The sequence below is a fragment of the Ammospiza nelsoni genome, chromosome 8 (genome assembly GCF_027579445.1).
Source record: "Ammospiza nelsoni isolate bAmmNel1 chromosome 8, bAmmNel1.pri, whole genome shotgun sequence".
NCBI classification, from domain to species: Eukaryota; Metazoa; Chordata; class Aves; order Passeriformes; family Passerellidae; genus Ammospiza; species Ammospiza nelsoni.
In genome coordinates, this window is record NC_080640.1 from 12,815,965 (window position 1) to 12,837,720 (window position 21,756).

Sequence of the window (21,756 nt, forward strand, 5' to 3'; positions counted from 1 at the left end):
CGGGCCGCCATGTTGTGAGTGGCGGAACTGGCTGGAGAGGGGTGCGGGGACTGCGCGCACACACACACTGACACACAGACAGACCCACAGCCTCCCTGTGGCTGCCAGGCACTCATCCTCCATTCAGCTGGTCACTCCTGCTCAGCATGAGCCTTGCTCAGCCTCCTCCCCAGTGCGCTCACATTGCCCCAAACCCCAGCAGCCCGCCCGGACCTGGGGCACACCGGGACATGGAGCGGGGGCTGGCATGGCAGCAGCGGCATGGCTCTGGGCTCAGGGCCTCCAGAGGGTAGCAGTCTATTGGTGCCAGAGGGTAGCAATCTGTTGGTGCCAGCACCACTGGCAGACATAAGCAGCATGGAGAAGGGGATCTGCCCCTATGGCTGTGTCCCAGCATGTCCCCACACAGTGATTGTCCACACTCCCAGCCGGAGTGGGGGCATCTTGAGCACTGGGCATTGATTCCCAGCTCGGCAGAGACAGCCCATGCTCTGGGGCAGTGTCAGAGGGTTTCTGCACTGCCGCTCCCAGCAGAGTACCAGACAGGCTTCATGCCGGATTGGCATGATGAAGTTCATCAGATGATCAGATAACACATTAAGAAAGGCCAGAAAAAATAATTGATTTAGCAACTTATCTCCTGCCCTGGCTTTTTTCTATCCAGATCAGCTCTCCTGCCTGCTGCTAGTGTGGGCCAGCAGGCATTCACCTGTCACACCTTCACCATGCCCTCTCCTCTTCCTGTGGCAGCCAGATCCCGGCCTCCTGCGGCCCTTGGGACTGAAGACAGTCCCTTCCTGCTGGGATTGCCAGTGCTTGAGGGAGCCCAGCAGCCTCCCAGCCCCTGCTCAGGCTCTGCTGCACACCAACGTGGCATCTTTGGTGTGGTTACATTTGAAGTGAGGTTGTAAATATGCTGGAACACTGACATTTCCGCCACACACAGTTATTGAAGGAGCTTTATTCCTGTTCCCAGCTAGCCCTGAAATTAGAGGCACAGCAGGGAGAAGGCATGGAGATCAGGGAGCACAGGCCAAGCTCAGATCAGGTGTGACTCATTGTTGGAGAGCAATTAACACTTGCTGCTCTTCCCAAGCAGGGATTCGTCTGGCTCTGACTCTTTGCAATGAGGTTTCCTTCCTGTTGCAATGGGAAATGGAGGCCAGACTGGCCACAGCTTGCAGCAACTCCTCTGCTCCCCAGTGACACCAAGGCAGGCTGCAGACTTACTGTGGTTTTGGGGAGGGCTGGCAGGCTCTGGCTGCAGTGGCCATGTCCAGAGTGATGTGAGCTGTTGAGATGACTTGAATCCTCGGGGGGAGATTCCAGCTACAACCTAGAAACCCTGCTGAGCTGAACTGTCAGCTGGCATAAATCCATGCTGATCTGAAGAGGGAATCCACTGCTCTAAGCTCAGGGAGGCGGGAGGGAAGCTCTGTCTTGAGCATGGCTTGCCAATTCTATAAGCCCAGAGCAAACCTCTTACTCTGTCCATAAGCAATAAACTGCACCATGTCCCACTCCCCAGGGCAGGGGAAGAGCTGATGCAAGATGGCAACAGCACTTCAGGGGGTCTCTGTGCTCCACTGCCCCTCAGGGCAGGAAAAAAGGAGCAGCCAAACAGCTGAGGCTTTTCTTCCATGGTCCCAAACTTGGCTTCATGTGGCTGCTGCCCCAGAATCACTGCACAAAGAACTCCCTGCCCTGCCAGGACCCCTCCAAACTGCCAAGGCAGGAGGGGTGAACAGCAAGAACAGGGAAAAGGCAGTTTTTGGGTGCTACAGCACATCATTTGACAAACATTGCCATGCTCCCGAGCATGCCAGAGTCACCTTGGTCCAAAAGACTGCTACAGGTACTTTTCTGAAAGCCCTCACGGCTGTTTTGGGTGTAGGACAGGAGCAGTGTGAGCTAAGGACAGTCTCCTTGTGGCTCCTCTCCACTCCCAGATGTCACTCCCAGTGACATCTGTTTTATTTCATGTGTTTATCTATTACTTTAATTGTGCTTTAACAAGAGATCTAATAATGCCCAGGGAACAGATATACAAGTTTTCTTCTTTCTGTTCTGCTGTTAATTCTTTCAGAGCTCTTTTACAGCTTTCTAGGAGTAGCTACATGTGGTTGGAGATTATCCTTTGCCTGTTGCAGCTTTGGCAGGAGTAAACCTGCTGTGGATACTTCAATAAGTACCTTTTGGGTTTGGCTGCTCTCTCTGAAGGAGCAGAATGTGTCTCTACTTGGGCACATGGCTGATGTGAGAATGCTGCTGCCCTAGAGATCTGACACATATCCCTGACTGGAGGGAGGAGCATGGATCATCCACTGGGCCATGGGACTCTTGGAGCAGCCATGATTGAAAGCAGGGGCTTTAGGACTTGGGCTTCTTTCTCCCCCAAACTAGGCTGCAGCACGCTCATGCTGCTCTCCTTTGGGGTGGGAGCAGCCTCATGGCAGACCCAAGATAGCACCATGAAACTCTGCCTGGCCATAAACAGCACCCATGGGTGTAGGAAGGCTCTCCCAGTGTTACCCTCTCAGGCCCCAGAAGAAGATGACTGTCACTGTGAGCAGAGCACAATCACCTTTGTCACTTGCCATGGGACCTTGCAGCCCCAAGAACCTCTTGGGGAAGGCTGCCATTGAATGCCCCAGGGTTTCAGAGCTCATGCCATCCCTTACACTCTTCTTCCTTCTCCTGGCCCCTTTGCTCACCCTCACCCTGATGCTTGGTCAGTCACAAAGCCCACACTACTCCCTTCCAAAGCAAGCATGAGACCCACATACCAGCCCAGCCCAGAGAACCAGAAACAGAGATCAGCCAGAAGCACAACCCACAGATGGTTTTTAAAAATCATCACATTTATTTTTCAACCTTCCTCTGCTGTTTGCAGTGCAACAGCAGTGACTGAATTCAGAGCCTGAGTGAATGCCTTGACAGCTCTGTGACAAGAAAGAGAGAAGCTATTGGAGAGTGTTCAGTGGAGAGACAGAAAGATGATGAGGGATTTGGAGCATCTCTTATGAGGAGAGAATGTGAGAGCCAGGTCTGTTCAGTCTGGAAAAGGAGAAGACTGAGAGGGATCTCATCTATGCATATAAATGTCTCAAAGGCAGGTGACAAAAGGATGGTGCCAGGCTCTTTTCAGTGGTGCCCAGCAACAGGACAAGGAACAATGGCCATAAACTAAACCACAAGAAGTTCCACCTCAACATGAGGAAGAAATTCTTTACATTGAGGATAGCAAAGCACTGGACCACGCTCCCCAGGCAGGTTGTAGAGTCTCCCTCTCTGGAAATACTCAAAACTCACCTGGATACATTCCTGTGTAACTTGCTCTAGTGACTCTGCCTCAGCAGGGGAGCTGGAATAGATTACCTCCAGAGGTCCTTCCAACCATAACAATTCTATGATTTCTGTGTCTTCTTCCCCATGTCAAAGGGGGCACAGAGACAATTGTTCCCTAAAGTTGCAGTTTCATGCTTTCACTGTGGGGACCAGAGATGTAGGACAAGGGTGACAGAGCTCAGAGGAATGAAAAAAATTAGAGCTAAAAACAATTAGCTATTTCTTTCCTGGCTTGTGGCAAACACAGAGTGAATAGAACCTGAACCTGAGAGCAAGGAATGCACAGTCCAAGCATTGATCTCTGGACTTTGGGATGGTGAGTCTCATGGTGCAGAGAGAACTGGTCCCTTCACACCTGCCAAGACACGATCCATCTCTTGGGAAGAGGCTACTGTGGTGGTTTAAGGCAGGAATGTGGTTTGGTTGCTGGTACAATGGCAGGATATCTGCTTTTAGAGGTAGAACTGTGCTCTGAGCCCCAAGGGAGAGAGCCTCATGCCTCATGGGGCCAAACCCAGTGAGGCCCAAACAGGCTGGGCAAAAGGAAGGCACAGGAAGCACAGGCATCCCTCAGGGCAAGAGAGACATGGGAAGGCTGAGACATGGCCAGCAGCAAATGGGCATGGGTCAGGACAAGCCAAAATGCTGCAAGCTGGACACAGAGTCAGACCCTGATTCTACAGTGGAAGAAGGCTGCAGAGAAGGTGCTGGGTGGGGGTGCAGATCTGGGCTGGACTGTCCCTCTGACCCTGCTCAGGGGATGTGGGAATGGTGGTGGTAGGAGGCCAGAGGGGTGTGATGGCTCCTGAGGTAGTCTCCATTCACAGTCCTTTGTTAAAATAGACATATGGCACTTGGTCCCCGTGCTTGGCCATGATACTGTCACGCAGCTCCACCTCAAGGTCAGCCAGTGCAAGGGAGCTGTGGAGAGGGAGATACACACTGAGAGCCAAGATCCTCCTCTCCAACCACCAGTCAAACCACCCTCCCTTCCCATTGCCATTTGAGGCCTCTGCAGTCCCTGAGATCTTGCAGGCTCTCGGCAAGACCCACCACCCCTCCCTCCCAGTGCTGGAAGGCAGAGAGCTGCCCATGCAGCCAGGTATCCTGTTGGTCCCAGCACAGAGCTCACAGAGCAGGGCAGGCACATGTTTTCCTGCTGCCCTGGGCACCAGTGTGTGTAGGCAAACACTGCTTTGGGTTGAAGGGTGGGTGCCCATCCTGCTTCTCCTGGGATGGGCAGAGAGGAACTAGGGAAGGAGGAAGGCTCCCAAGATCCCATGCAGGAGGGGGAAGCAGTGGAAGAGGTACCATCGCTGGGGGAAGAGGGCACAGGCTGCTGGCACCATGAACAGGAGGCTGTGGGACAGAGAAGAGCAGAGATTAGTCCTGGGAATCCCAGCCTGTTTGCCCTCCAGCCACAGGGATTTCAGCCCAAGAAGTGCTGCTCACACCCCATGACTCCCAATAACTGGGGAAAGCCCAAGCTGAAAGGTAAGCAGCTTTGCTATTTCTTCTGGGAAAGAAGTATTTTTTCAAGCATCTCTTTGGAGCCATACTCCAGGCACTCACAGGTGACTGAGCAGTGAGATACTTACAAGCCCCCGCAGAGCAGCACCTGCAGAGGCCCATGGAGAACCTGGATCCGCTGCAAGAGAAGAGCCAGGATTGAGTCCCTGGTCTCACCACAAGACCCACTCACAGGGTAGGCAGACTTCTCCCCTCAGTAGGACTGAATGTGGTGTGCACCAAACCCTGCCACCCTCCCACAGCCTCCCCATGTCACTTGAGAGGCCATTGGTGTATCAATGACTGAAGTAGGGAGCAAAGCAAGCCAGGCTCTGCAAATCTCCATTTGATCCCCAGCATATCAACAGCAGATATGGGCTGGAGCACCACAGAACCCACTGGCTGAGAGAAGAAACATGCACTCACCTGCATGAAGGTGAATTTCTCCAGCCGCTCCATGATGATGGGCAAAATAACTAGGCACAGAGAGCAAAGGTCAGCCCAGATCCCAGAACAGCTATCCTGCTAGCCAGCCTGCAGGGCTGTCCCAGCAGGACCATCCACCTGGAGGCCATGGAAGCAGCTAGTTATGCTGGGGACTGCTGGGTGTTTGCTGACAGCAAGGACCTGACATGAGACCCCCACACATCCACCATTGGGGCAGCATGGTCTGTGATCCTCACGCTCCTGCCCTTCCTTCTGGGCTTGCAGGATGTCAAGGGTCTCAGGAGCAGAGGGGGTGCCAGGCTGCAGGCTGAGGGGCTAGGGTCAGAAACCACGAGAGAAGCATCCTTATGGGGCCAAACTGCCCCCTGTCTTCCAGGCTGTGGTTTGGCATGGAGGGGGCTGGGGGACCTCTGATAGGAATGGCTGGATGAGGAGAGCAAATGCCACCTGGAATGCAGGGCCACCCTCCCTCTTTTTCATGAGGGAAACTGAAGCAGGGAAGGGCACGGTGGTGGGTCCAGGAGAGTCCCCAGTCCAGCTGCACACCCCCGTGCCCCGCACTCACTCATGCCCGGTGCTGCCATGGTGATCCTGGAGAGCACAACCTGCGCGATGCCCTTCACTGCTGCCCTCTGCAAGCAAAACCAGCAGGTGAGCCCCGGCAGCGCCCTGCCCCAACCCACATCCCCATCCCCAGTGCCCCAACCCGCATCCCCATCCCCAGACTCACCCTGGAGCGGCCGAGGTCGTTGTTGTTCTCATCTGTCACTGTGATCCCGTTGATGATCTCCCTGAAGGAGATAGGCAGTCGTGAGTGGAGGATGGGATGGTCGGGAAAGCATAAGAACACAGCAACGGGGTGAGGGGGTGCCAGGGGAGTCCTCTACACACAGCAGCCCCAGATGCCCCCAGGGCACGGGGCTCCAGCACCCCGGGGCACCACGGTCCCCAGCCCAGCCGATGCTGCCATCTTCAGGGCACAGCTGTGAGCAGGATCTGGCCGTGCTAGGGACAGACACTGCCTGGATACACAGCTGAGCCAGGGCACAGTCCCTCACACAGTACCTGAGCTCCTTGTGCCCTGACTTGTGGGGAACCCCGAGCAGCAGACACAGGTCAGCACAAGGACCCACACTGGGGTGTGCCAGCATCAGGATATCATGGACTAGGGTTCTCCCATGCCATGCAGGAGATCTTTGGGTTTGAGGGATCTTCCAGCACAGATTCCAGAGCAGCTATCAGCCAAAAATCCCCCTCCTGCTCTAGGTGGAGGCTGAGCCATCCCACCCAGCACCCTCCACCACAGACACAGCACTGCAAATGCACAGACCCCAGTTCACCCCTCTCCAGCTCCCAGGAGGGGAATCCAAGGCAGGGAGGCCAGGCAGTCCAGGAGCCTGGCTGCCACCAGCTTGCCTTTGGAGGGAGCTGGGTCCCTCAAGCGCCCCAGGCACGTGTGACACTTACTGTTGCCGCATCATGGGGATATTGACGCAGTTGGCAGCAGCCACAGCTGCAAAGGGGACCCAGCGGGCCAGCAAGGGGGGCGCTCGCTGTGGGAAACAGGCTGGCATCAGCATGACAGAGCAGCATGTGCCCAGCTGCCCTACCTGGCCCTAGCCTGGCATACCTTGGTGTAGAGGTTGAGTCCCACTGCGGTGGCCAGGGCTGCACTGGTGGCCGTGACATAAGCCACCCCGATTTGCCTGGACAGCGATTTCAAAGAAGGGAGACAACAGAATCACCAATTCTGACTCAGCCCCGTTCCCTCTGTGCCCAAGACACTGCATAGAGGGTCTTTACAGGGCATCCAGAGGTGCATCAAGTGGGCACACGGCATCCTGTGGGGCCCGCTCACCTCAGGGAGATGGGGGAGGCAGCGTTGCGGTTGGTGTAGTTGACAAAGGCATTGAAGGACTGGTTCACCCACTGCCAGAAAACCACTGCAGGCACTGTCCTGTGGAGGGAAGGGATGGGAGAGCACCCGAGGGCTGTCAGGGACACCTGGCCTGTGCCCATGGCCAGGCTTGGCAGGGAGACAGCCAAGATGCCTGCAATCCACTCATCATGGTGTCTCCAAAGGGAAACTGAGGAACTGTGGCAAAGTGACAAGCCAGTGGCAGAGCTGGGAAATGATCCCAGGAGTTCTGGTTGCCCTGGGGAGCATAGGAAGGAGGGGCCCAGTCCTGCAAGGCACTTGGGCAGGGGTGGGAGACACAGCTCTCAGCAGAGTGGCAGCCATCCTCTGCTGGGCTGAGATAAGCCTTTGTCAAAGCAAGCAGCAAGGAGGGGACACATGGGGACAGAAGTGGCTCTGGGGAATGAGGGTGCCTGGGTTTCTACTGGTGTCTCAGGGATACTGGTGTGGGGCAGGAAGGGACACAGGGAGCACACTTTGGAATGCAGGGGGGTGGAGAAGGGAAAGGCAGGGAGCTGTCAGCAGGAGCTGGGGATGCTGAAGCAGCCTGGCCTAGGGGCACATTTGGTCCTCATTTCCAAAGACTGCTATGGGCTACAGACCAAGAGCAGCAGCCAAGCAGGATGTGGTTGCATTAATCATTACAGGAGCTATGGGAAGAGCTCAGCTGAGCTCAGGGTGAGGTGAGACCATTCCCAGCCATGCCAGTGGGATCTGTGATGCTTCTACCAGGTTGGGTGCTGGGGACAGAGCCCAGAGACATTGGGCTCGACCACAGGACACAGGCAAGCACAGCAGCCCTGGGCATGCCCTGGGCAGCACTCAGCCCCAGCGGAGGCAGGCTGGCCGTGCTCTGGCCTTGGGGGAACTTGAGAGGGGCTGGGGGCTGTCAGGGCGGTGTCCCCAGCCTGGTGTACCCAGGAGCTCACCGATAGAACTGGAGCATGCAGCCAGTGATGGCCATGCCCCCCGGCACCTGGAAGGACATCCTGCCAATGAAGTTCATCTTCTCACCGCTGTCAGGGTGGAAGGCTGAGTCGTACAGCTTCTTGGCATAGAGCAGCTGCTCCTGGCTGCTTCCTGGCGGCACCAGCCCGGCCCTGCAAACCCAAAGCCCATCAGGGGAAGCTGCACAGACCCGCCAGCACCCAGCACTGCTGAGGCACAGAGCTCTGGGCACCATATGAAAGGCAGAGGAAACATCTCCTGAGAAGGATGCATGTCACAGCTTGAAGCTCCTGGGAGAAGCCTGGGAAAGCCCCCCAAAACTACTTCCAACAGATGTTACATCACAGCATACCTGCTTGAGAATGACTGCCTCCATCCCCTGCAACACTGCACAGTGGTTGGGATGGCCGTGAACACAGGGATGGCACCTGCCCCATTTGTACCCCTGCCCCTCACCTGCAGCTCTCCACCAGGGCCTTGGCTTGGTCCAGCTCCTCCTCTGACACCAGCACTGTCCGAGGGTCGGTGATGTTGAGGAAGTGCTTCAGGCGCCCCACGAAGGTGCTCTGGTCCCAGCGTGGGGAGTCGATGTTGAAGCTAGGGGAAACTGTGGCCATCTTGGGGTAGGTCTGGGCAGGGGAAAAGGCCGCTCAGTAGGATCCTGCCTTGCTCGCTCATTGAGTGCATGCCTGCCATGGCCACAGGAGCGGTCAGCTGGGTGAGAGCCATGGCAGGTTTATATTTAACAGGACAACTGGACTTTCAGCAGCCCCGAGCCCAGGAGGCCCCTGCACTCCTGCTGTCAGCAGAACACTGCAGTCAGGACGCTACTTCACACATCACCCTGCTTGCCTGTGGTCACCCCACTTGTGCTGCACCCCACACCCCCTCCTCGGGGTGGTATGGTGCTGCACAGCACTGCAGGGCCCAGCTCAAGCCTCCAAAGGCTGCCCTGCAGGCGCTCCTGTAGGGGCACTACTCTGCAGCCTCCGAGTGTGCAGACGGTGCTGTGCCCCCCACAGCACCGTCCTGCACATCCTTCTAATGCTGCTCTGCACTGCCATGGCATTGCCCTGCCTGCTCCCCGGGGTGCTGCACCACATGCCCACAGTTCACAGCACAGAGTCACAGAAAGAATTAGGCACGAAAATACTTCTGAGATCAACCTATGACCAAACACCACCACGTCAACTACAGCATGGCTAACCTAGTGCCTAACCCTAGCCAAGTGCCATGTTGAGTCTTTACTTAAACACCTCCAAGGGACTGTAACCCCACCATCTCCCTCAGCAGTCCTTTCCAGTATCTAACCACCCTTCTGTAAAGAAACACTTACTAAAGTCCAACCTGAACCTGGCACAGCTTCAGACTATATCCTCTCGTCCTGTCGCTGACTGCCTGCGAGAAGGGGCCCGCTCCCACCTAGCTACACCTCATTTCAAAGGTAGCTGTAGACAGCGATAAGGTCTCCCTGAGCCTTTTCTCCAGGTTAAACGCTCCCAGCTCCCTCAGCCATTTCTCATAAGACTTGAGCTCCAGACCCTTCACCAATTTCCCTGCCCTTCTCTGTAAGGCACAGCACAGCTCGACACAGCCCCGGCTCGGCTCGGCTCGGCCCGGCATGGCATGGCACAGCCCCGGCACACCTCCAGCGCGGCTCGGTCACGACTCGACTCGACTCGACTCGACTCGGCTCGGCTCGGATCGGCTCGGCTCGGCTCGGCACGGCACGGCACGGCACGGCACGGCACGGCACGGCACGCTCCGCTCCGCTCCGCCCCGTCCCGCCCCAGCCCAGCCCCGTCGCGTCCCCACGTGTCCCACCTGCGCTCCCGGGCCCCGCTCCCGCCCTCGCGCCGCTCACCGCCCCCGCGCTCCGACGCGTGGCCGCTCCCAGCCAATCTCAGAGCCCCGAGCGGCCGCGCCCACCGCCCCCGGCAGGGCCGCCCCAGTACGCGTGCGCCGTTCGCGGGCGGACCCATGGCTGGCCCCTCCCCCGGCGCGGGCACGTCGGCGCGCGGGTGGGTGTGACGCAGTTGCCCATGGTAACCCCGGGCCGCGCCGAGGATGGTGAGCGGGGCGGGGGCAGCGGGGCCGGGCCCGGGGCCGCCGGGGCGGGCTGAGGGCTGAGGGCTGAGGGACGGGGCCGGCGCGGCCGGGGGCGTCTGAGGCCGCGGGTGATCCCCCCGCGGAGCGTGGGGTGATGGGGGCCGGAGGGTCTGTCGGGCCCGGCCGGGCTCGTGGCAGGCACGGGCAGGCCTTGGGCCATGAGAGGGGGGGCCGAGGCGATGGAACCAGGGGAGCGAGCCACGCTCTGCTGGGTGCTGCCGGGCAGTAGGGGAACAGGCAACGGGCAGTAGGGGAACAGACAACGGCAGAAACTGATGCACGGGAAACTCCACCTGAACACAAGAAAGAACTTTGCCGTGCGGGTGACCACACGCTGGAATAGATTGTTCAAAATTTGTGGAGTCTCCCTCAGTGGAGATATTCCAGAACCATCTGGACACGATCCTGTGCCATGTGCTCCAGGATGACCCTGCCTGGGTGGGAGGTTGGAGCAGTGACGGACTGTGGTCCCTTGCAGCCTGCCCCATCCTGTGACTGTGTGACACCGGCCTGGGGTCTGAGTGCCACCTGGACATCCAGTCAGGATGGAGGCCTGGGGCTGGGCAGGTTCAGGCCCCCATACAAAGGAATGAGAACAGGGAACGTTTGGGGCCTCCAGTCATGGAAGACCCTGGTTGGGGTTGGGGCTCTGGCAGCACACAGATGTTATGGGGGACACAAAAAAATGGTTGAGTCCTAAAAAAGGCAACAGAACTGGTGAAGGGCCTGGAGCACAAGTTCTGTGAGGAGTGGCTGAAAGAGCTGGGATTGTGTAGTCTGAAGAGGAGGAAAGTGACAGGATAGGGGGAAATAGCCTCGAGCTGTGCTAGGGGAGGCTTAGACTGGACATTAGGAAGAATTTCTTTACAGAAAGGGTGACTGGACAGTAAAGGACTGGCCAGGGAGGTGGTGGAGTCACCACCCCTGGAGGTGTTTAGGGAAAGATTGGAGAGATTGTACATGGCACTTGGTGCCATGCTCTAGTTGACGTGTAAGTATTCAGTCATAGGTTGGACTTGGTTATCTCAGAGGTCTTTTCCAGTCTAATTGATTTTGTGATTCTGTGAATCAGGTCTAGACAGGGGCTGGGAGGCTCAAGGATGCTATGGGTGGCTCTTTGTTGGGATGGAATCAGCATGCCTGGAGTTGATTCAGTCAAGGTGTGAAAGGTGTGATGGAGGGGTGGGTGCTTGGGAGGGCTGGGGACCAGGATGGCAGTGGCCTGAGGAGGGAAGGAGCAATGGAAGAGCCTGGCAAGGATGGAAGGCAGTGCTCAAAGACTGCCTGTGAAGAGTCTGGGAGCATCTGTGACTCTAAAGGTGCACTGGACAGCCCAGCCAAGGTGGGAGGAGGCAACCCTGAGACTTGGATCCTGTCTATAGAAATTGAGGGAGCTGGAAGAGAGCTTGCTGAGGTGGAAGGGCTGGTTTTTGATACACAGCCTGAGAAGGGGCTGTGTATCAATCATGGCAAAAAGAGACTGGATGAAGGGGTTAGGTGTTCAGAGATGTCCAGGACAGAGTGCTCAGGGGCTGAAAGAAGACTGCCAGTTGGGTGGGATGGGCAGTCTGGTGAGTCAGTGGGAAACCCCAGTCAGTGTTTGGCTGGCTAGGATAGTTTGCTGGGATGTTGTGTGCTCTGGGGTTTTCTGCCATGGGCTGGCACGATGAGGGACAGTCTGGGTTCAAAAGAAGAAATAAGAATAAACTGTGGGAAAGACTGGAAGTGGAGTTTTGATGTTGATGAGAGAAAGAAAGATCCCAGGGAGAAAAGAAGTGTTGGAAGAAAGAAATAAATTATTTGAGAGGTACTAGCAGGGATTGAAGGGAACAACTGGGTCTCTTGGGTGGAGGGCAATGCTGGGAGACTGGTGAGGGTGTAGTGCAGTCTAAATTGAGGTTGGAGGAAGGTTGGATGATGGACCAGGGTCATGCAGGTATTGGGAACAATTTGGGTTTAGATGTCAGAGTAGTTGGGGTGGGACAAGTGGGATGCTGGCAAAGTGCAGTGAGGATCACAAGGAAGGGTTGGAACTATGGGTGAGGGGTGGTGACAGAGCTGCCATGGATGTAGAGCCACTGATGAGGATGCTGCATGAAGAGAGAGCACAAGCAGAAGGCAATAGCAATGGGGAACAAGCTTTCCCAAGAGTAAAGCCTTATTTTGTCCAGGAGCCCTCTGGACATAAGTTGAGGATTCATGCAAGTAGAGGGATTCATGCATGGGAAGAGGTGTAAGCAAGAGCACCAAAGGCAGCTTCTCATCTTCACTGGGTTAAGTCTGGCTGCATACCTACCTGCTGGGTCACAGAGAAGGAGACTGAGATAAAGCCTGTGGGATCTGCTCTATTTCAGATGGGTTGGTGATAGGGAATGTTACACCAGGCACCAAAGCCATCACAGGGTGGACATCTGCTGTAAAGATGAGGGCAGCTCCAGCAGTGAAGTGCTTTGTGGGACACATTTGGCTTGCAGCTGCCAGATCTGCTCTTGTGCCTTATGATGTCCTGATAAGCTGCTGTAGTCTGGGATCTGGCTGCTCTTATCCAGGCATTTGTGTGCCGAGAGGATGACTGGGTGTTCGCCAGTGCTCGTGTTATTTGATACAACATTTTACTGCCTCTTTGTCTATTTTCCACTTCTTGGAGTTGTTTTTTGAATTATAGCCTCTCAGGCAGGGTGGGTGGCACTTCGGGGTGCCTGGTGGGCTGGGTGGACTGGACAGAGGACTGGAGAGCAATGTGTGGAGAATCTCTTTAGATTCTCAACTTTCACTAAAACAGAATAATCATTTGTGGTAGAAACCCTGAAACAGCAGCAAATACATCCAAAGCAGCTATGGCAGCCTGGGGGTATGGGTCAGCAGTCAGAAATCATCCAGACAGCTTGATGTAACAATTTACTGCTTGTCATATGAGCTGTGGTAGCTGCCTGTGAGCACGTTCCTGCCATGTCCTGATGGCACTGGAAGAACTAAAACTCCCCTCAACGACTGCTTGCTACAACTCCAGCGCTAAGAGGGTTAATGCTGAGGTTTAAATTATTTCAGTGTTCATCCAAGTGAGTAAGTACAGAGGGGCAGTGTCTTCTTCTGCAGAGCATAGGAGGATTTCTCACAGCTGTGGGGCAGGGGTGGTGGAAGGTCATAGTTGGAGCACAGAGGGAAGGATGAGCCATAAAACTGCAAAGCATGAGAGATGTGTGGAGCTGGAAGTCTTTGGCACTGCTAAGCAGCATCTGCAGCGGGCGCATGGCAAGGGCGAAGGGAGGCTGCTACATGAAAGGTTGTGCTGCTTTCCAAAGTTTAGAAAATGCTGTTTGAAGCAGAGCTTGTGGCTTCCTCGTTACAGTAATGCTTCCTATTGTCACTGAAATAACAATCTTTACCAAGAGACGTGGTATGTTAGTGATAGATGCTGGGGCCAGAGGATGGCCAGTGTTTTCTAAAACCATTGATTGAAGATGACATCATTGTGTCAAAACCAGATTTGTCAAAGTGTGGCCCTGTTTTATAGTTGAGGAAACTGAGTCACAGAGTGCCTAGCTGACATAAGGCACATCTGGTGAAGAGGATAAAATAACAGCATAGCTAAATGCATAGTCAGGCATCTTTCTCCTGGTCTTGAGCTCATGTTTCTAGGAAAACCAGCATGTATGTCTTGCCTGCTCTAGGCGTACCTCATACTTAGAAATTCTTTATTTTGTCCCTTGTTCCTTGGTAGTAAGGCTCTATTTAAAACGGCCCCGTTAAAATGCTTTCAAGTATTATAAGTGTCTCACTACTTTAGTTTTCAGTGCAGTTCAATGTCCTGATTTTTAGTTTGTTTTACTGATTGCTGAGAGGTTGATATGAGAAATCACCTGCAGATAGGAGAGTATACCAATCACTAGCAAAGACTTTGAAGTTCTGAAACCAGACAGAGACTGCTGACATTGTCCAGTGCTGAGCATTGGCTCTTCTCTGCACAGGGCAAAATACTTCTTTCAAACCTGCTGAAACCAGAGGAGTTTGATTTTAATTATGAAAAGAAGATTCATGCTGGTATTGGTTTATGTATCAAACTGGAAAGTGCTGTGTGACCTCTTTGACAGAAAACTACATTAGTAGGTTTGAGCTGGAAAAACTCTGTAGGTGACTCGACTCCATTAAATTTTGGATTTCAATGCAGGAAAGAAAGTCTGCATTGAATGACACCATATGGTGGAGACATGCAGTAAGCAAATGATTTTTGGGAGTTTTGCCAGAGTAAGAAGTATTGAATAAACTGAGCTCAATAGATTAATTTACTTCGGTTGTATTTCGAAAAAGACTGGATGATTTTATGACCATTAGTGACATTTGCAGTTCTGCAGCCGAAGATAAAGGTAATCAGACGTCATTCTTCAGGGCACCAGCTAATCAGTGCAGTTGTCAGAAAGGACTCCCCTCCTCCAGCTCTGTGTGTGCAGGATTGCACCCTGGATGACAAATGTAGCCTCATATATCCACTGTGCAAGGCAAGATATTTGGCTCAGCTAAGCCCCTCGTCCTTCCCTGTGTCAGCTCCTCCTGTGTGACTTTCTGAAATCATCACGTGTACCCTCTATCTTTAACTTACACTTTAAAAATGGTGAGCTGCTACCACATTGCTTAACAGAAAGCAAATAAATAAATTGGTGCCCAGAGCTGTGCTAGGTGCTGTGCCAGCAGAGCACCAAGGTGCTCCCATGCCATGGAAATACGGTCTGTCTGGGGTGAGAGATAACCAACTGATACGAATAAGTAGAATCCAAGACAGGTTTGAACTTGACACATTTGCTGCCTAAACCTCATCAAGGATTGTAGGTGTGGCAGAGAAGGAATTAGCAGAAGAATCATGGGCTGGTTTTATGGATATTTTGTGAGGCTTCTCCCACGGTTGTTGGAAAGTCACAGAAGTTTGAGAATAGAGCTCAGCAGTGCTGGGGAGCTGTGGGGAGACAGGAGTTGTCATCTTGATGGCAAATGTGCTTGGCTGAGATGAGTCTTGAGGATAAAGTGACTTGTGGTTGCAGTAGTAGGGAAGAGGGCATCTCTGCAGGGGTATAGAGATGGGGAAAATGTGATTGTAATGGCAGGCTGAGCTGCTGAGCTTTGTGGCTCTATTGCATCTTGGTGAAGTGAATTGATTCTATCTAAATGTCCACATCTAGTAGATAAGCAATTGGTGGTGACTGAGGGTGACTTTATTTTAAATTCATTATCTGAGCCTTGTGGCTAATAAAGTTAAACAGAATACATTTACTTCTCTTTCCTAATAAGAACCAACCGTGCTTTGCAGCAGCTTGCGGGCCACACTTTTTATCCACGCCCCGTGTATCCAGCCCTCAGTACAAGGGAGAATTGTTCTTTCCATTATGGCTTTATATTGCCAATCTGATACAATATTTAAACAGATTATCTCAATGCTCTGTTTGTCCCAAACCAATTTTTGCTTTGTCCTGTAAAGTGAATCTTCCTTTCAGTGGCTTCTGTGGTACAGGATGTAGTTACATGCATCAACTAGTTCAAGAGACCCATATACAGCATGAATAAACCCACAAAACCCTTAGCTAGGACTATAAATGTCACTGTATTTTTATATATGTAGGATTTTTTTTGAGAGAGAGAATAGGATTACTACATGCAGCTATAATTGAAAGTCCTTTGATAATTTGGTGGGTATTTTAAACCTAGCAATGATATACTTTCATAAAACCACACATCCCTGTTTTCTGAAGGATGTTAATAAGATGGTTAGCTTTGCTTTCATGCTCAATGTGTTTATGAGTGCTCTTACCCATTTAGTTGCATCTTTGAATTTAATGTCCCACTCTGATTTCATAGTAATTGTCAGGAGTCTCTTTTTCTTTATTCTATGTCCCCGCTCACTGTCTGGAAAATGCAGTCTCCTCATTGCTGACCCCATCAGTCTGTCTCCTCACGGTGCTTGTAAAGAAAACCCTCTCCACCAAGGACAAAGATGTTTTTAAACAGGCCAATCTGATATAAGACATAGTTTGCTTAACCCAGAGGTGACCAAGAAGCGGATGCTGGCTGACTGTGCCCAGCCTTGAGTTGCTCTGTCTGGCTGCCCTTCTCCAAAGGCTGCACACGCTGCCATGCTGTGCTGTTCATTATCTGAGCAGCATCTGCAGTTCCCTTCTCTGTTACAGATGCCGCAGTCTGCTTAGTTTTGTGCAGCTGACACGCTGCCCTTACACTCCTGTGAGGCGTCTCTGCGGCTCCTCAGCCAGCTCACATCCACCCTGGCCTGCTCAAGACTTGTCCTGCTTCTCACCCTGGACACTCCAGTGAGCAAGTGCCACTGGCCTGGCTGCTGTGCAGTCATCCTGGGAATTCTCCCTTCTCACTACTGGCTAAGTCCCAGCATGAGACATTTCTTACCTGCCCTGTTTCAAAAATCTGCTCCTCCTGTGTTGTTTCTGTGCATCCTCTTTGCACCACATCTTCCCATTTCATGGCTTTCTACCTGACAAATCCCATGAATAGCAAGGCATTGCTTTCTGACTCTCCTCAGCCCGTTAGTTTCAGCATTGTGTTTGCCAGCAGAGGAGTGCTTGTCCATCAGTGTGTGTGCAACAGGGGCTGCTTGTCCCACATCATGGTGGCATGCAGCAGGGAACTCTGCTGAGTTATTTTTTCCAGTCTACTAAGCTGTCAGGAAATGCCTTCTGTCTTTCTAATCAGTATACTCACAAGATGAATTAAAAAAAAGTAAAAAGAAAAAAATGAGAAATGCATCTGGACATGGCTTTCTTTAGTTTTAAATCTTTACTAACTACAGGGATTCACATTTTAAATACTATTTACAAAATAGTAACAGTCATGGGAGCCAATACTATTATTTGGCTCTTGATTTAAGTTGTATATACAGACCATGCTGGCAGCTACTGAAATAAAGTCCACTTCTCTATGTTGGCTTGCTTGTCTTCCAGCCTTTTAAATCAGCTTACTTTATACCTTAGAGAATACTTTTATTTCTATATATATCTTCTCTTCTATTGGCTACCCCTGATAATCCTGTGATCAGCCATGCAGCAGTGTCACTTGAGTAGAATATGGAACGATGCTGATCGTTTTCTCATAGGCTGTCATACTAGCCCAGAAATAGCATCCATCTACAATGGGAGAAGCTCTATTAACATTTACAACTGTTCCTCTTCCCGACCCTTGAGAATTGCTCCGTGGTAGATAAGCAATACTTTGTAATACATTTCCTTGCGCTCAGTATTTTGGAGTTGAATTCTGAAATATAAAGGCACCTAATCCTGATCTGCTCTGGGATACACTGCTCTGCTCTTAGCAAGTGGAGCTGTGAATAGGATTAGCATTTCAACAGCTTCTTTTTTTAACTGTGAGCAATAAACTAAAATAATAGGGCCTGATTCAGAGCTCTCCAAAGTCGGCAGTGGTGCTTTGGCTGATGTACATTGGCTTTGGGTCAGGCCCATAAGAATGGCAAATTCAGTGTTTCCCTAGAAAGGAAGGAGAATGTGTGAATTTTAGAGTTCCTGCTCCTGTGGAGTCTGTCCACACTGAGCTGAAATCCACAGATTTACAAGCCAACAAACACAACTGTAAATTTGACGGCAGGTGAAAAGAAAATGTGTTGCTAGTCATGCAGTTAAAACTTGTGCTTTTTAATGATGTCAAGGGCACTTAGGACATGCATATAAACAAGTAACCACTAGAGGTATGTTTGCTGCTGTTCCTTTTCTCTTTCCTCAGATGTGTGGAAGTGCAGACCATCATCAGGGCAGGACATGGGTTGAGCCCTATGGCCAGGGAGATGAGCTGTCAGGGCTTGCAGTGACTGGCTGCACTGAACACAGCCCTTCAAATTCATTAGCCATGGGCCCATGGGTGAGAGCCAGCTGTGAGCATCTGGCCCTCAGGGCCCTGCACGTGGTGTTACAGGCCTGTACACTTCAACTAAAAGCTGTTTGGGGATTTACTGTGCCTGTGCTGGTGCCTGTACTGAGCCGGCATAGCACCCTCTACCAAACAGAGCCCATTTCTAATTCTCAGCTCTTGAGCAGGGTCTGGATTCCCAGTTTTTTACCTGCCTATCATCTACAAAATAGGTGATACCTTGAGCCTGCTTATTGGGCTATTGCAGATTTGCTATTGCTTGCACAAGCTTTGAATTTCTGAACCTCAGCTTTCCACAGTGCTTTTTAAAAGCACAGCAACAGTAGCAATCTTGCAGTTTTTTACACATACCTTTCGAACCCAGTTTTACTAAGTTCTTTCTCTCCTCCCTGTTTCTTACACATCACACACGTTTTGTGAGCTGTAGCTGGTAATTTAACAGAAACCCATTAAATTACTCTGAAATCGAAAATGCTTGCAGGGGTGGATCAGATGTCACATGCATTTGAATCTCTGGGTGTTACTAAAAGCTTTAGCATCACGACCTGTGGTGCCGAGTCCTTCCCAAAGCACTCCCACCTGGGAGCAGGGAGGTGAGCAGTCAGAAGCAGCATTTGCAGAGTGGCTGAGGTTGGGAGTGGGCAGAAGGACACTGCTGGAGACAGTTGTACTGCGACGTGCAGCTCTTTATCCTGAGGACAAGTTTCTGATTGCCACGATCTGGAGGGGATTGGGAGCAACCTTCAAGGCTCAAATAGTCCTTGGCTCTCAGCAGCAATGTTTAGAGGGTTTAGTTCCTCATAGCAACAAAGCACTTCAAGACATTTAACTGATTACACCCTTGCAGGTCGACAAGAAGCATTTTCTCCATTTTGCTATTGGGAGAACAAAAAGGTTTGAGATGTGGGCCCCGTGGGCTCAGGTTTCTGCTGATATTTGAACTTTCTTCCTGGCTCTTGGTTTTAGTGGGCTTCGACAAGGGAATTGTCTGGGAGAGATGGAACAGGAATGCTGTGAGGGCTTCAGAAGGGGCTGTAGGTGTTGCCTGGATTTTCTCAGGCGAATTAGTAGCAAGAGCACCTGTGTCCACAGGCAGGTCTCAGTGTGGTGGGTGCTTCTTGGGCTCTGAGGAGTCCCTGACACGCAGGGGCTGCAGAGGAGTGTGGCAGCGTGCCAAAGACACTGAGGCATTCCTGGTGTCACAGCCTGCTCCTGTGCCCTTGGCTGCAACTGTCCCTCTCCTGTGGGGTGGGCTGGGCAGTGAGAGGCAGGCGGTAGCAGGGTGATTTGCGTCTCTTGGTTATGTACCAGGATCCAGAATATTTTTCCAGCCATTTTAGAGAGGTGCTGGTCTCTGACTGGTGGCACTGACAAAAGCTTGGGTGTGCTGCTATAAGGTGCATGTTTGTAAATGAGCTGACCTGCATATTCTGTTTCCTAATCCTGAGTGATACTGTCAGCTCAGAGAGCTGAGCCTGGGTAATGACTGGAATCCACTGTGCTTTTCTTAGTGAGGATGTGTGGTAATCTGAGGTAGTTGTTAAGTGCTACATCCTGAGAATCACAACTGCACATGCCCCATGGGTTCAGCGTGTTTTAGACAGATAAACGGGGTTTGAGATGACCAGGGTAGTTACTGTAAGAACCAATGTCAGGTACATTGTAAGCTGTAGTTACCTAGGAGGCAGATCAAATTAATGGGGTTTTCCCTCTGATTAAAGTAATGAAGAGCTTGCAAGGATGTGGTCTGCAAGCTTCTGCACAGGATATGCATAGGCACTGTCTCCCTGGCACAGGGAATGCCAAACAGCTGTGTGACAAGAGCAGTGCAGCCAGCAGGGCACCCCACTGCGTGACATTTGTGCTGTCTGAGACCTTGTTGGTACTCTGAGATGGAAGAAAATAGGGGCAAAGGGAGGAGTAGGAAATGAAATGGGAGTAAGGACTGCAGAAAGGTATTTAGGGTGTCTTGGGAACCACCACCAAACAGAATCCATTTCAAGGTAGGAGGGTATAACATTGTGGGGGACGTTGGGGTGGGGAAATAACAGCTATGGTCTCTCTTGTGCATTTAGGGTTTACTGTCAATCTTGCGCAAACTAAAAAGCACCCCAGACCAGGAGGTGAGAATCCTCCTCTTGGGACTGGATAATGCAGGCAAGACCACACTCCTGAAACAGCTGGCATCAGAGGACATCAGCCACATCACCCCAACACAGGTGAGGAAGGCCTTTCCTTCTTGAGGCAGTTACTGTGGTCCCACCTGCCATGTTATACAAAGTGCTCATGATTGTAAAAGGGGGAGCAACTGGAGCTTGGTGCACCATTAAGTTTGTGTCTTTTCTGCCTAAGAGAAGGTTTCCTGAAGGAGCCAAAGAGCTTCAGGCCACATTGGTCAGGTAGTGCAAAAGTGGATGAGTGCTATGGAGTTCTGCAAAAGGCTTTGGCATGGATGAGACTTTGTTCCTGTTGTCCTTGCCAAACAGGGGACATGTAGAGTGGATGCTGCAGCACTGGACGAACCCTTGTCTGTTTACATCTTTCACCCAACCAGCTCCAAGGGTTCTGCATATACCAGTGCTCCTCTCTAATGTCTCTCATGCCCTTTGGTTGAGCTTTGGGATTGGAGGAGAGTGATGGCTCCCTTCAGAAGCACTGCAGCATTGCTCCAGAGGAGGTTGCTAGAGAGCTATGGGATATGCTTCCCCCCACCCTGTAGCTGCCTCCCAAAGCTCCCAGACCTGGCACCCTAATTCCAAGCCTTGGTCCCCTGGGTGGTGTGGCAGTGTGTTGCCAGCCCACACCACATCCTTTTTTTCTACTTGAATGCGCTTTCAGTTGGTGCTCTAATTGATGAAATGGACCCTTCAGACGTGCAGCTGTTGCTCTTTTAAGCCCAGCATTAGCTGTGTCGTGTCGAATTGAGCTGAGACCTCTGGCTTCATATTAGCTGTGACTGTCTATTCAGCTTTCACAAGCTCAATCTTGCTTCCCACAGTGCTCTTGTTTTCTCCTTATCTGCAGCTCTCCCACCTCTTCCTGCACCCACCCTGCTGAGCTGTCTCAGGGCACTAACTGCATCATATGTCTCCATAGGCATGACAGCATCAACCCTTGACCCAAGAGCACTGACAAACTGATGGTTTAGCAGCTGCTTTTGCTGGTGCCTGTCCCACAGCTGATCCATCTTTGTGGGTGCCCAGCCCATCTCAATGCACATTGCAGGCATGGGATATATAAGGTGTTAATGTCTGGCTATGAATATGCTCCAGCCATTCAGGTTTATGCTCTATGTGGCTTTGTTTCTGCTCTTTCCAGGGCTTCAACATCAAAAGTGTACAGTCTCAAGGCTTCAAACTGAACGTATGGGACATAGGCGGACAGAGGAAGATCAGACCATACTGGAGGAACTATTTTGAAAACACTGATATCCTTGTGAGTATTGGCTGCAGCTGAATGCTGTGTTCATGCAATGGCTTTCCAAGGTCTCAGCCAGAAATTCAGAAACAAGTAATGTAATGTCCCAGCCCTCAGTAACACCATTGCCATTGTAACAGGAGTTATTCTGAGCTAAATGGCAAGAT

General features: G+C 52.0%; 2 protein-coding genes across 2 annotated transcripts in view; one reads left to right on the top strand and one right to left on the bottom strand.

The window, feature by feature from the left end:
- Window positions 1–2,840: 2,840 nt before the first annotated feature.
- On the bottom strand, window positions 2,841–9,904 carry SFXN2 (sideroflexin 2). Its single transcript, XM_059476844.1, has 12 exons — window positions 9,817–9,904; window positions 8,627–8,799; window positions 8,152–8,322; window positions 7,163–7,261; window positions 6,935–7,010; window positions 6,772–6,857; window positions 6,035–6,095; window positions 5,870–5,936; window positions 5,284–5,333; window positions 4,947–4,996; window positions 4,660–4,707; window positions 2,841–4,269 (listed from the first exon to the last, which is right to left on the bottom strand). The coding sequence occupies exons 2-12, from the start codon at window positions 8,785–8,787 to the stop codon at window positions 4,170–4,172; spliced, it is 969 nt and encodes a 322-aa protein (XP_059332827.1). The 5' UTR covers window positions 8,788–8,799; window positions 9,817–9,904; the 3' UTR covers window positions 2,841–4,169.
- A 267-nt stretch (window positions 9,905–10,171) lies between these two features.
- Window positions 10,172–21,756, top strand: part of ARL3 (ADP ribosylation factor like GTPase 3) — a 30,164-nt gene continuing 18,579 nt past the window's right edge. Inside the window, exons 1-3 of the mRNA XM_059476845.1 lie at window positions 10,172–10,240; window positions 20,248–20,391; window positions 21,491–21,607. Coding sequence (XP_059332828.1) covers window positions 10,238–10,240; window positions 20,248–20,391; window positions 21,491–21,607 — 264 coding nt within the window. The 5' untranslated portion in view covers window positions 10,172–10,237. The remainder of the gene's footprint in view (window positions 10,241–20,247; window positions 20,392–21,490; window positions 21,608–21,756) is intronic.